We start from the raw sequence: 13,901 nt of genomic DNA, 5'->3' as shown, positions 1-13,901 counted from the left end.
TTATTTTTGTCCGATTTCAACTAAATATTGACCGATTCTAAACCAATCTGTGTTTACTGGGTATTGACAGTTAAGTTTTTTAATTGTAGCTATGTAGCTTCCGTGTCTTTAGAGACCACACTAAAAAAAAATTTGATCATACAATTGGAGTTTAGGAATACTTCATAAAGTGTATGTTAAATTAAAAACATAACAAACTTTGTATATTTATAAGAATTACAATATACAAAAAATACAACTAAACTAAACTCCATCTTGAACAAAACAACAAGTAACATCTGCATCAAGGTCATCAAGATCAAGAGCTTTATGAGCTTTGTGAGACATTAACTTCGTAGTTGAATACTAGTCCGTAGAGCACTGTGATAAGACCTAAAAAACGTTTTGGCTCTGTGATAAGACCGTAAAAATGTTTTGGAGCACCTTGATAGCACCCAAAAAAAAACTAATAAACAAATAAAAAGTATTATAAAACTTAACTGCAATTAAGTTATTATGTTACCATTTTTTGTTTTCTGTTTAAATTTCAAATTGCTATTTTAGAAATAACAACTTTAAAAAAAAAAAATAACTTTAAGATTTTTAAATCTATTTTTGAGAAAGAGTTTATTTTATATATATATGTATATATATATATATATATATATATATATATATATATATATATATATATATATATATATATATATATATATTATATATATATATATATATATATATATATATATATATATATATATGTATATATATATATATATATATATATATATATATATATATATATATATATATATATATATATATATATATATATATAGTTGTTATTGTTTTGTTTACACAATCGCCTTATAAAATTAATGTTAAATGTCACAAATAGAAAAACTAACGCAAAGGTATTTGTCTATTTAAAAAGAAATTTTATATTTTAAATATTATATAGAGTATATCTTATATATTTCAATTTTAAAATGGTTACATAACGTAGTTTTAATTATTTTTCATGCTGTGGCTCAATATTTCCTTCTTCGTAAAGAAATAACAACATTGTAAAAAAATTCTTTTTAACGAAGACAGAGCTTCCTTTAAGCTCATACTGCGTTTTATTTACGCAAAACGTCGAGCTCGTTCACAATGTCAACACTAAAACTTCTATATGACTGTACAACACAGCGTGTTTTTTGAATTCTAAGTAAAACTTAAAAACGCAGAAAACATTTTTTTAAAGTATTTCTTTACATAATGTGGCTGCCATTACCAATACTCATATCCCAAAATATATTTTCAATTAAAAAAAAATATAAAATAATAAAAAACATTTTCCGTTGAAAAACCAATAACAATAGCGGAAATAATTTTTTTGAAACGTTGTTTGTTTATCTATCGATATGTTTTGGAAAGGAAGCTTTTTTTTTTTTTTTTTTAAATATAGCATAACCAATTTTATTATAAAACGGTTCTCCAAAACTTCACAGTCAAATTTTCAACTTATGAATGAGCATCAGCGAGTATAATAAAATTTCCACGAAAACGTTTAAAAATTATATTCTAAGTAATAAAAATTAAAGAACTTTAACTGACCCTTAATGATGTGCTTCTAGGTTTTTAAAAAGATGATGCTACATTTAACTGTAATATTTTTATTATTTGGAACATTTGAAAGCACAACATTTTATTCCGAAGTATGTCCTAAAGAAAACTCATACATAGCAAATAATAATACAAAGTTAATTATTATTGGAAATGTTCTTACAGTCTTTCACAATTCAACAGAAATTGAAGTTGACATTTTGGGAACTATTCTTGGAAGCACAAATTTTCAAACTATAAAGCTAACATGGAATCCAGTTTACTCATTTGAATGCTCCTTTATATACAAAAACAAAAACATTTTATTGTTTATTGGAGATAACAATCAACTTATAGCAGTTTCAAAAGTAAAGTCTTTTAATACAGGTGAGTGTTTTTAATCAGTGCAAATACAAATTTATGGATTTTAGTAAAGGTTTAGCATGGGGGAATTTATGTTTATTATAAACTTATCCTGATGGATGTTCCTGACTTATATGAAGAGTTTTAACTTGGATTTGTGTTTACTTGCCCATATTGTATTTGCATTAAGATTACTTTTTCGATAAAAAAAGAGATCTTAGAATATTTTGGGACAACATAGATTTCACAATGTTTTATGAAAATTGAGTGTTTATTATATTTAAAAGAAACTTACTTGTTCATTCAATGGTTACGTTTTCTACTTTTAGTGATGGCAGTATTGTTCATATTTTGTTTTTGTTATTTAGAATGAAACATAAAGTATTTAGTTTTTCTGTATTTAGCAATAACATTTAATTTAATTAAGTTTTCAAGTCTACTCAGTGAGCACAGGAGGTAAAAAAGACGTCTTTTAAACGTCTTTTGAACGTTCAAAAAACATCTTATTTAGGTTCCCGTGCCCACTGGTTATTGTTCATGCATTAAAAAGGTCATTGATTGAGATTGAGAAACAAAATAAATTTGTGTTGTTGGCAAAATTTATTACATTAAGATATCTCGAGGTCTTTGTTGAGTTATTAGTATGTACACTTTATATAAAGAAGCAGATGCAGCATTTTTTGATGTTTGAGATTTCAGACATGAAGCAAACTCCAAAGGTTTTGAGTTATACTTCAATTATGTCAAATAAGGATATTTTGCAAAAACTTGCATAATAGGAGCCTGAAAACAAAAAAGCTCTAAAGTTTTGGTCACAGCTGCCATAAATGTGAAAGCAACATAGTTGTAAAGTATTTTTTTACTAGTCCCAACTAAATTTATATTCATATATAGATTTTAAACTTCATACGATTATCTCTTAACGTTCAAAATTTATGACCTTACAAAGTTCAAACCCCAATAAATTGAGAGGATTACAAATTTTATAAAGTCTTTTGTCATGGTATATACTGTCATAAATATAAACATATAAATGTTTAGAGTTTCTATCAAGCAACCACAAACTCAAAGATTAAATTAAATGAAACCATCCACGTATAACAATAGTCTTACATAACGTAGTTACGTAAGACTATTGTTTTGCGCATATATATATATATATATATATATATATATATATATATATATATATATATATATATATATATATATATATATACACAGTATCAGGAGTTATTTTTTGTTAAAGGTGTTTTCTAATATCAAGAGCATACAAAAAACAATAGGTGTTAGATATTTCAAAAAATAAGAAATTATTATTATTTCATAAAAATAAAATGAATTATTTTTTACAAGCTTAGGACATTTAGGGCACAAAGATATGGCTATTATGGCTACTACGCAGCTCATATTTTTTTGCTGAAATGCATTTTACGTTAGTTGACGTACTTGCATTGTACTTTAAGTCTACTAGACATTATTTCATTTAATTTCCAGTTTAACTAAATGCCTTTATTTAAACAAATTGTGTAACTGCGTCCAGTTAGTTAGATCACATGCATTTTTAGATAGTTAACAAAACTGGTTTGGATTTTTAGGTCGGACATCGTAATGACTGACCAAAATCCGATTTACATAATGCGCGGATTGACCTAATTGATTGAAATCTTCAGAATCTTCAGATGTGTAAATCGGTTCAAAGAAAATAGTTTCATAATTAACTTAGCTAATAAACTGTTATTTTTATCGTGACCTTTCGCTACTGATCGCTACTGATAACAATCTGAATTATTTAAATGGGTATAAAAAAATTAAGTTTAAGGGTGGAATGTAAGAAGTGAACTTGACTCAAGTTCGACTTGAACTTTACATTTTAACCAATAGCGACAGAGTATGGGTTTTCCCCACAAAAAATACTCTGCCGCTATTGGTTAAAATGTAAAGTTCAAGTCGAACTTGACTCAAGTTTGCTTCTTGCATTCCACCTTAAATATATATAAAATTTAAACAAAAAAACTATAAATTATTAATCTACTAAAAAATGCCGCGCAACTTGTTTTGTGTTGATAACACTTTATTTAACACCATACATGTTCTTCTTGGTGGGCGCAAGTTTTACCCGTAATTTGTGTTGTGTTGAGATTTGACTATAAAGCTAAATCAGCTATTTCCTGTAAAAAAAAGAAAGAAAATCATTTCCACCTTATAAAATTATGGAAAATTATGCAATAAAAGATACTAAATTACTCTAGTTTGGAAATTACTCTATTAAAAATAGAAAATAATACTACCAACGTAAAAATCTAGAAATAATCAAAAATACTTAAAATAACTTTACCTGAGGAGTTCTACGCTGTACAAAAATTTATAAAATAAATAAAAAGAATGGTTTATATGCAACAAACTGTTTTCTAAATTTTTAAAAAACAAGAGTTTTCTCATTCCACAAACAAACAAAACGATAGAAATAGGGTAGTGCAGGGCTAGTTGAGCATAGAGGCAGGTTGGCAATTCAAATATCTCAAAAACTAAGCATTGCATGATAGAACAACAAATGGATGAAAGTTAGGGAACTAGAATGGTAACACAATGCGCAACCAAAGGTTGTAGGAAGGCAGTTGAGAAAGATACACAAGTACTTTTTCTATTTTGGACCAAAAAAGTAAAAAAAAGTATTGTTATTTTTCTCTTAGATGCTTAAAATTTTTTTATCTGTTATCACAGATGCAATCACATCAACCTTGCCATCAAAAAGCCATCACATCAACCCTGAGTTGATATTTTACCAATTTATCGGATATTGATTACAATTAGCTGTTTTTTACTATGTTTACTTTAGATTATATTTAGCTGTAAAACCTAAAACTTTTATTTCTTTATCTAAAACAACCTTAGGAGGTTGTATAGTAGTAAGAAGTTTTTGGGTTTGTCGTAAGTTGAGCAGCTTTGAAAAAAATAAACCAAACTGAACTATCGAACTCAAAGAAAAAACTTTGATAAAAAAGAACTTTACGTTACGTAATATATATTTAAAAAATTAGTCATTTTTAAATCATGCTTCAAAGTTTCAGATAATTGTATAAAATAATACTTTTATGATTTATGACACTTTCTTATTATTTAATTTTTTTACTTTTCTTACTTAAGTCATTAAGTGTATAAATTAAAAAGTTTATAAATTATAGACATAATTACTGTTAGCGATAGTTTTATTGATGATTTATTCAAGTTCCGTTTCATATAAACTCATTTATCTGTTGATTGCTCAACATGCTCCACACGGCTGCTCAACTTACCCTGAAATTTTTTTTTTAGATCCTTAAATTATCTTTTCATTAATGATAAAATTATGTAAATACGACACACTGTTCATTAGGGTGCATTAAAAAATATAATTTTTTTTAACTGTCTTGTAATAGCTCTAAATATATGCGATATATTAAAATACCACTGGATTAACAAAAAATTTCAAAAAAAATTTTTTTCCTGAGGTACTCCAAATCCCTTGAACATTTATAGGGCCCCTAATATTCTGGGGAAAAAAATTCTTCAAAAGTAAGTCAACCTGGTACTCAAAAGAAGTGAAATTTTATAAAAAGTTTGAAAATAGTAATTGTTTTATAAAAAAACATATCAAAAAAATATTATCGAAAAACTTGTAAAAGTACACTTTTTATATTTTTAGTTAAAAAACTATAGTTATTATGCAATAAAATTCAAAATAATAATTTTTACATGAAACAAATATTAGTTTTGAACTTTTTATAAAATTTCGCTTTTGTAGAACTTTTTTTTCAAAAATATTAGGGATCCTGTAAATGTTCAATTGACTTTGGGCACCTCTAAAAATATTTTTTATTCCAAAAATTTTTTAAATCCAGTGATAATTTATTATATCGCATATATTTAGAGCTATTACAAGACAATTTTGAAAATTTTCTGTTTTTCAATGCCCCTGCTGTTCATGAAATCTGTTAGATTTAGAAAAAATTGCTCAACTTTTTCCGCTCTACCCCATTAGAAAAAAAAACTATATAAAGTTACCCAGTGGGCATGCGTCGTCCGTAGGACTTCCGTCGGACGTCTTACAGACGACTAGATGTGCGTGTGACGTCTTACTGACGTCCCCCAGACAACGCGTGCCCACTGAGTATACATAATATATAATAATATAAAATTATATTATAAAAATATATTATTCAAATAAAATTTTGATTTTAATCAAACAAAATTATAAAAATGTATTAATCAAATAAAAACAATAAACCTTTAACTAATATAAAGTAAAATCAAAAGTAATAATATTTATTATCATAAACCACATTTTCTTCAATTTGTTGACGGTCAGTTGATTATCAGTGGCGTAGCAAGGGTTTATCCTGTCAGGTGCAAAATCTGATTTTCTTCGCCCACAAATTGCAAAAAGTTGACTTTGTCACAAAATTAAAAGTTTATTTTTCTTGCTTTTCTGTTAGCTAAGTCATTAATGAGACTTTCAAAGTCAATTTCATTACTCAGTTTCTGTTCAATGGATACTATGGCTAGGTTTCTTGAACGCAGGGTACTGATTGTAAATCTAAAGTAACTTTTTATCAATATTAGTTTCAAAAAACTTCTCTTGCAACTAGCCAGAATAACAGCAGTTGTAAGAAAAACTCGTAGCAGTCTAACTAAGAACTGAGATTTTAAGGCTGTTATTTAGAATGAACTGCAAAAGTTCAAGTGGACCATCCATCCTTGTTTTTGTTTTTTCTTGTGATGCGGCAACAGAAATAAAATTTTGAAATTTTTTCTTTTCAAGTAGAAACTCTTCTTCATTAATGCCATCATGGTCAAAACCCAGAAATTAAAATTTGTATTTATCATTCAAAAGATTTGATGGAGTAAGAATGGTATATTTTACAGGAAGAACACAAAACTGTTCAAATTTTGTCATGATTTCTTGGATCACTCTGTCAAGGGAAAAAAACATTTCTCTTCTTAACTAATTTTTTTATGACTAATCTCTTCTTAACTAATTTTTTTATGTTTCTTTTTTCTATATCAATAATCTATGATTGTGCCCAGATTACCACAAAGTTCTTTTGCATAAAATATTGCTTTATTAACTAATTGAGTCCTATTCTCAGTTTAAAATTTGTATATATATGTTTAAAAAAAAATCTTGTATGTTTTAAAATCCTTTTGTTTGTAGGCAGATCTGTGAATCATTTGTGTTCCAAAGGACTGACTCCCACGATTCCAGAAAACAAAAACAAAAATGATTTTAATGCAATTAACAGTACCCCAGCATGTGATCTAGTATATCTGTTTTCCTCGTAACAAGTTAATTATTCCACAGATTTTAAGATTTTTGAGTATTTGCTTTTCACAACACTAAATGCATTTTCCCTTGCACTCCGTCGTGTTTTTATTACGCACTTTAACCAGTGTCAGATATCAAAATATCCCAGCTTGAATTGAGGAAGAGAAAAATAGGAATACCTGCTCCATAGTTTTAAAAAGTGTAACAGAGATCACAGCAGCTGAAACTCCAAGCACATTTGCTAAATTTAGTGAAATGTTTGTTTATGCAATAAATTCTGCTTATTTTTTGATTTCTTTAATGCGTATCTGAACACCAGTAAGGTGACGAAACTCGTTCCGCATAACAAGCGAAACAAAAAACATTATTTAAGAAATGTATACTGTATAAAAATAAACAAAAAACCTTTTCTCCTAAGTTCATTAGTTATGTTCTATTCTCTTTTTTTACTTATTTAAGTTTTTACTTATTGTTTTAACTTGCGTTGGAAAAAAAGACATGCGGATATTGTGAAGTCGTTGCAGTTGAAAATATAAATTAATTTCGTAATAACTAGTTTAATACTTTTTATTAAAAAAGTCAAGTACCATGTATGGTCGTAAATTTATGAGCATTGAAATATTTATCATACAGCAAAATTATATTTAAAAAAAAAAAATCTCTATTAAGCAGAGGCGTTTCGAGAAATAGAGGGGCGTAGGGGTGTCTAGCCCCCCTTAGTTGGCAAGAAACAGGTACGTCAGCCCCCCCCCTTCCTTTAAATTCTCTTCGGGACGGCCCTGCTTTAGAGGCGGCTTTTTTTTTCTTGAAAAATTTCGCGCAAAGAAAATATTTTTGTCGATAAGCATGTACAGATAAAACCTTCCTAAAAATTTTGCTGGCTAAGCACTTTGTTTTAGTTAAGAAACCTTATCTATTTAAAGCAAGTAAAAATATTGTGGGTTTTATTTTCTTTGCGCTGTTTTTATTTTTTTGATGCAATAAAACTAAAAATAACAATAATTTTTTCAAAAATACAACTAGTTAACAAATTGCCGTCAAATTTATTGTTGATCGTTATGGTCAGGTGTTGGCAACTTATTTTAAATTAAGAGCCATTTTTTCTTAAATAGTTAAAAAAAATCCTACTAAGAGCTATAAAAATGATTAAAAAACGTTTTAAAATGTTTTAAAAACTCTGTAGATCATTACCAAATTTTATTATTTTATGATATTCAATAACATTTAAGAATCTTACATATTCATTTTTAAGATATTGAAAAGTAAGTAAGCAAATAAATAAAAAATAAAAAAACAAGCAGTTAGTTTAATAAAGAAAATTTTTTTTATTTAGTCAAGTAAAGAGCCCATGGATTGTAGTTTATAAATAATGTTACTTACTGATAGACACATCGAATAAGATACCTCAAAACTTATGAACTTTAAAAACCAATAAATTACTTTGTCATCAAGACAACACAAATTTCGACCCCTGGCAGGCCTAATGATGTCAAATGATATGATTTTTTTTTTCAAAACGTAGCTCTATTAGTAACTGTGTTACAATATGAAAGTAGTAGTCACAACTCTTAAGATGCCTCTACAACTACAATGTTTCATGGTGCCCCATGTATCATGGTGTCCCACTCTCCTCTATGCGTATTTCTTTTCAGTTTTTAATTCACAATTTTTAAACACAATGGCATGCTAATGCGTACTAAATCTGCAAAAGCTAAAAAAAAAATTTACCTGCACAATTCAAAGTTAACAAATGTTATATAAACAAATTTTATTCCCTGAACACTTTTCGTAAATAAAGAATAAAAAGGGGTTGCTAGTAGGACTGGTGGATATAGTTTAATGAAAAGACTTATATAAATAGCAACCTACATTATTTTTATATAATTCTATTAAATTTTTAAGTCTTTCACACTTAAAATTCTTTTTCAAAAAATATCTAAATTTGATTGTATATATTAATATTTTATTAAAATATCTTAATATTTTAATATTTGTAATATTATTGAAACAAATGAAAGTTTAATAAAAATTAAACTTTCATTTGTTTCAATAAAATTAAAAAATATTCTTTGAACAGGCTGAAGATCGACGTTATTTAAATAAAAGAACTGCAGGTGAATTTGTGTAAGTGCAAATTTTGTACATTTGTACTTACGCAAATTTGCACTTAGGGGTTGTCCATAAAATCAGATCCACCCCACTCCTTCATTCCCCCTGTTGCCATGCGTACTTTAAAGTCCTCCCACCTCCCTAATAATTACCTACGCTTGTAATATGTAAATATAATATATAATATATATATAAATAATATATATATATATATATATATATATATATATATATATATATATATATATATATATATATATATATATGTAAATAATATATATACAAATGTAAATATAATATATATATATATATAAATAAAAACAAATCTGACAGTATTTTCCCATTCAATAAGAAATATAATTATCTTAAGTATTGGTATACAAATTCTACATCTTTAGTAAATAAAATAGCAGAGTTTGAAACAAAAATTATGATCGATTCACCAGATATCATACTTATTACTGAAACATGGTTCAAAAATGACTCAATTATTAATATTAACAACTACAACTGCTTTTACAATAATAGAACAAATAAACAAGGTGGAGGTGTCGCAATTTTTACAAAATATGATATAATTGTTTATGAAGTATCGGTTTCACCTTTATATAAAGAAGTTGAACAAATATGGTGTAGCATTGTACTTCATAAAACAAAAAACATATTAGTTGGATGTATATACAGACCACCAAACAGTAGTGACTTAATAAATAATGCAAATTTATTTTTAAATTAATGAATTAATAAAACCTACAAAAAAGGAAGTAATGAATGGAATATACTCAAATGTAATGATCGTTGATGATTTTAATTACCCAAATATTATTTGGAATGAAGATGGAACTATCGAGCTAAAACAAAACTGCCAAACAAGCAGAGCATTTATTAATAATTTGAAAAACAGTTATTTACATCGAATAGTTAGCAAACCAACTTTTCAAATGGCTATTGATAAACCAACAAATATATTAGATTTAATAATATCTGACAATCTAGATTTAGTATTCAACATTGAATATGATGCTGCACTTGGTCAAATGACTAAAAGCCATTACATCTTAAAATGGGAAACCAACATACTCAATTCATGTGAAAAAAAGTTCAACAATAAGAGATTTAATTTTTCGAAAAGGAAAATACCAAGAAATGAATATCATGTTTTATAAAGTAAATTGGGATGAAATATTAGATAAAATGAATACAAAACAATGTTATGAATACTTTTTAAAAATTTATGAAGAAGCTTGCAAACGATATATTCCTCACCACTTCAAACCCACTAGTTCTATCCAAAATCCTTGCATCAATAAAAATATCAAGAATCTAATTAGAAAAAAACGTAGTCTATGGTGCACAGAGCGTGCTACAAACTTCAAAAATACAAACTTAAATAATGAATACAAACTAGTTAATAAAATGATTAAAAATCTATTTTTGATTATGAAATAAACTTAGCAAAAGATGTAAAACATAACCCAAAACTCTTCTATGCACAAAGAAAAAATCAAACACATACAAAACTACTAGCACTTAAAACTAGTGACAATAAAATAATAACTGATAAAAAAAGTCATTGCTAATCTACTAAACTGTAGTTTCCAATCAGTATTTGTCAAAGAAAATCAAGACCTACCACATTTCATCAATAAAACAATCCAATTATTTGAATGTGACTGGGACCAAAAACTAAAAGAAGATATTGTACTTAATTATTTATTAGAACTTAATGAAAACAAGTCACTTGGTTGTGATAATATCAGTCCTTATGTGCTAAAGCGCTGTGCAGAAGGATTATCCCAACCATTGTCTTTAATATTCAAGAAATCGATTCATTCAGGAGAGCTGCCAGAATTATGGAAATCTGCAAACATTGCACCAATTTTTAAAAAAGGAGACCAGAAAGATTCGCACAATCAACAGACCTATCTCTTTAACATCGATACCAAGTAAGATAATAGAGAAAATAATAAGAAAAAAACTGATAATTTATATAACAGAAAACAATCTGTTAACGCCTCAACAACATGGATTTGTGCAAAATAAAGGGTGCCTAACAAACCTATAAGAAACTTTCGATACTATTACAACTGAAATTGAAGATGGTTATCCAGTTGATAAATTGTTCCAAAGGCGTTCGATAAGGTACCCCACTATCAACTCATATATAAAACTTCTAAGTATGGAATAAAAGGCAATATTTTAAATTGGATTGATTCTTTTTTAAAAAACAGAAAACAAAGAGTGGTAATGGGTGAAGCTGTATCAGATTGGTGCGAGGTTTATAGTAGTGTGCCACAGGGTTCTGTATTGGGTCCTCTTCTTTTTCTGTTATATATCAATGATCTTCCCCAATCTCTTCAATAACAAAACTATATGCTGATGATACTAAAATCATATCTGTTATAAAAGAACATAATCAACTAATTAATATGCAAAATGACATTGATTTGTTAACTGAATGGTCAAATGTATGGTTAATGAATTTTAACATAAGCAAATGCAGTGTTATGCACATTGGAAGAAAAAATATTAAATATAACTACTCTATGAAAAAAGACAATCAAAGTTTTCTTCTAAATACGACAACAAAAGAATTAGACTTAGGTGTAATAGTTTCATCCAATATAAAATGGAATCATCAGGTTCAAGCTGCTACAAGTAAAGCACAAAGAATCTTAATAAGAAAAAGCTTTACTTATCTTAATACTGAAATGGTAAGGCAATTATACATATCGCTGGTTAGACCACACCTGGAATTCGCAGTTCCAGTGTGGAGTCCAGGTAATAAAAACGATATCAATGATATTTGAAAAAATTCAAAGTCGAGCAACAAAGCTAGCACCTGAACTAAAACATCTAAGTTATACTGAAAGGTTGACAAAGTTGGGTCTCACAACTCTGGAAACAAGACGTACAAGAGGTGATCGTATTGAGTTTTTCAAAATAACAACTGGGATTGATAAGATATTGTGGTATAAAAAGCATCATAAAGCCTTCCAAAGTCTAAGAGGTCATTCAATGAAATTTGAAAGAGAATTTGCAAAAACAACCCCGTGACACAATTTTTTTACGAACAGAGTGATACCTCATTGAAATGCTTTACTTGAAAAAGTGGTTTCTGCAATTACAGTAAATTCTTTTAAAGCTAGACTAGATAAACATTTGTTAACGGCTGTTAAAGTATAAATTTTAAACTTTATGCTCCGCGACAATAGTCGTTACAGCAGCTTGTATAGTACTATTACTATTACTATATATATATATATATATATATATATATATATATATATATATATATATATATATATATATATATATATATATATATATATATATATATATATATATATATGTATATATATATATATTAGGGTTATGACTTTTTTTCAACCCCATGCTCCTGCAGTTTGATGAACTTTTACCTAAAAAGCACGAAATGATAGTTCATTTCGTGCTTTTAAGGCAAAAATTCATCAAACTACAGTACAGGAGCATGAGATTAAAAAAAAGTGATAACCCTAATATATATATATATATATATATATATATATATATATATATATATATATATATATATATATATATATATATATATAATATATATATATAATATATATATATATATATATATATATATATATATATATATATATATATATATATATATATATATATATATATATATATATATATATATATATATATATATATACAATATATTATATTTAATAAAGTTTAATTACTTTGATAAATTAATTTAATAAAGTTAAATTAATTGATTCAAATGACGAATCAAAGAACAGTAAACCTTACTAAGGGTGGACGTTTTTTTCAGACACCACAATTTAGTAAGTACGTAAAAAGTGAGTCTTATGCAAGATCTGCACTGGGTTTTAGGCTTTTTTTTGAGGGAGGAGGGGAGGGGGGAGGAGGGGAGGGGGGAGGAGGGGGAGGGGTGTAGTTAAAGGAGTTTTTCGTTCCCAGCCTCCAATCGTCGCAACTTTTTTGTAAAGCTTTATTATTTGACATAAGTATAAACATACAAATGCTTGGAGTTTGCTCCATGTCTGGAAGTTCTCAAACACCAAAAAAACCTACATATTTTGTAGGTTCGCCCTTTTGAAATTCACACTCTGGAGTTTTTCCCACTAAGTTGCAGTTGCGCTAAATTAAATTTTTTTTTGAACAGTTTTTTGTTTATAAAAATTGGATGCTTTTTAAGAAACTCATGAGTAAGGTTTATAACAAATCGTATTTTTTGAGTTTCGAATGGTTCGAATACTTGAATGGTTCGAATACTTGAATATTTAATTCTTCGAATATGTTAAAAAACTGCTAAAAATCATGAAAAAAAGGTAAACATTTATTTATTGTGTTATTCGTTAAATGAGACTGAAACCAATTCTATAAAAATACAATACCATTTAAAGATTTGTCTTTCCTTTTTGTTCCTAATTTTGACACCACTATCCCGGATGTTAAAAATTGATGTTTTCTTTCCCATAATATAGACTTCATAATATAGAAAAGCATTATAAAATAAATCTATATTTCTAGA

General features: G+C 27.1%; 1 protein-coding gene across 2 annotated transcripts in view; it reads left to right on the top strand.

Moving 5' to 3' along the window:
- Positions 1-1,155: 1,155 nt before the first annotated feature.
- LOC100208216 (uncharacterized) overlaps positions 1,156-13,901 on the top strand; it is a 137,312-nt gene continuing 124,566 nt past the window's right edge. For both annotated transcript variants that reach the window (XM_065799082.1, XM_065799081.1), the window contains exon 1: positions 1,156-1,953. In XM_065799082.1, the coding sequence (XP_065655154.1) occupies positions 1,611-1,953 (343 nt within the window). In that variant the 5' untranslated portion in view covers positions 1,156-1,610. The remainder of the gene's footprint in view (positions 1,954-13,901) is intronic.

Source organism: Hydra vulgaris, chromosome 06, assembly GCF_038396675.1.
Source record: "Hydra vulgaris chromosome 06, alternate assembly HydraT2T_AEP".
NCBI classification, from domain to species: domain Eukaryota; kingdom Metazoa; phylum Cnidaria; class Hydrozoa; order Anthoathecata; family Hydridae; genus Hydra; species Hydra vulgaris.
This window is presented reverse-complemented; position numbering and strand designations above follow the sequence as displayed.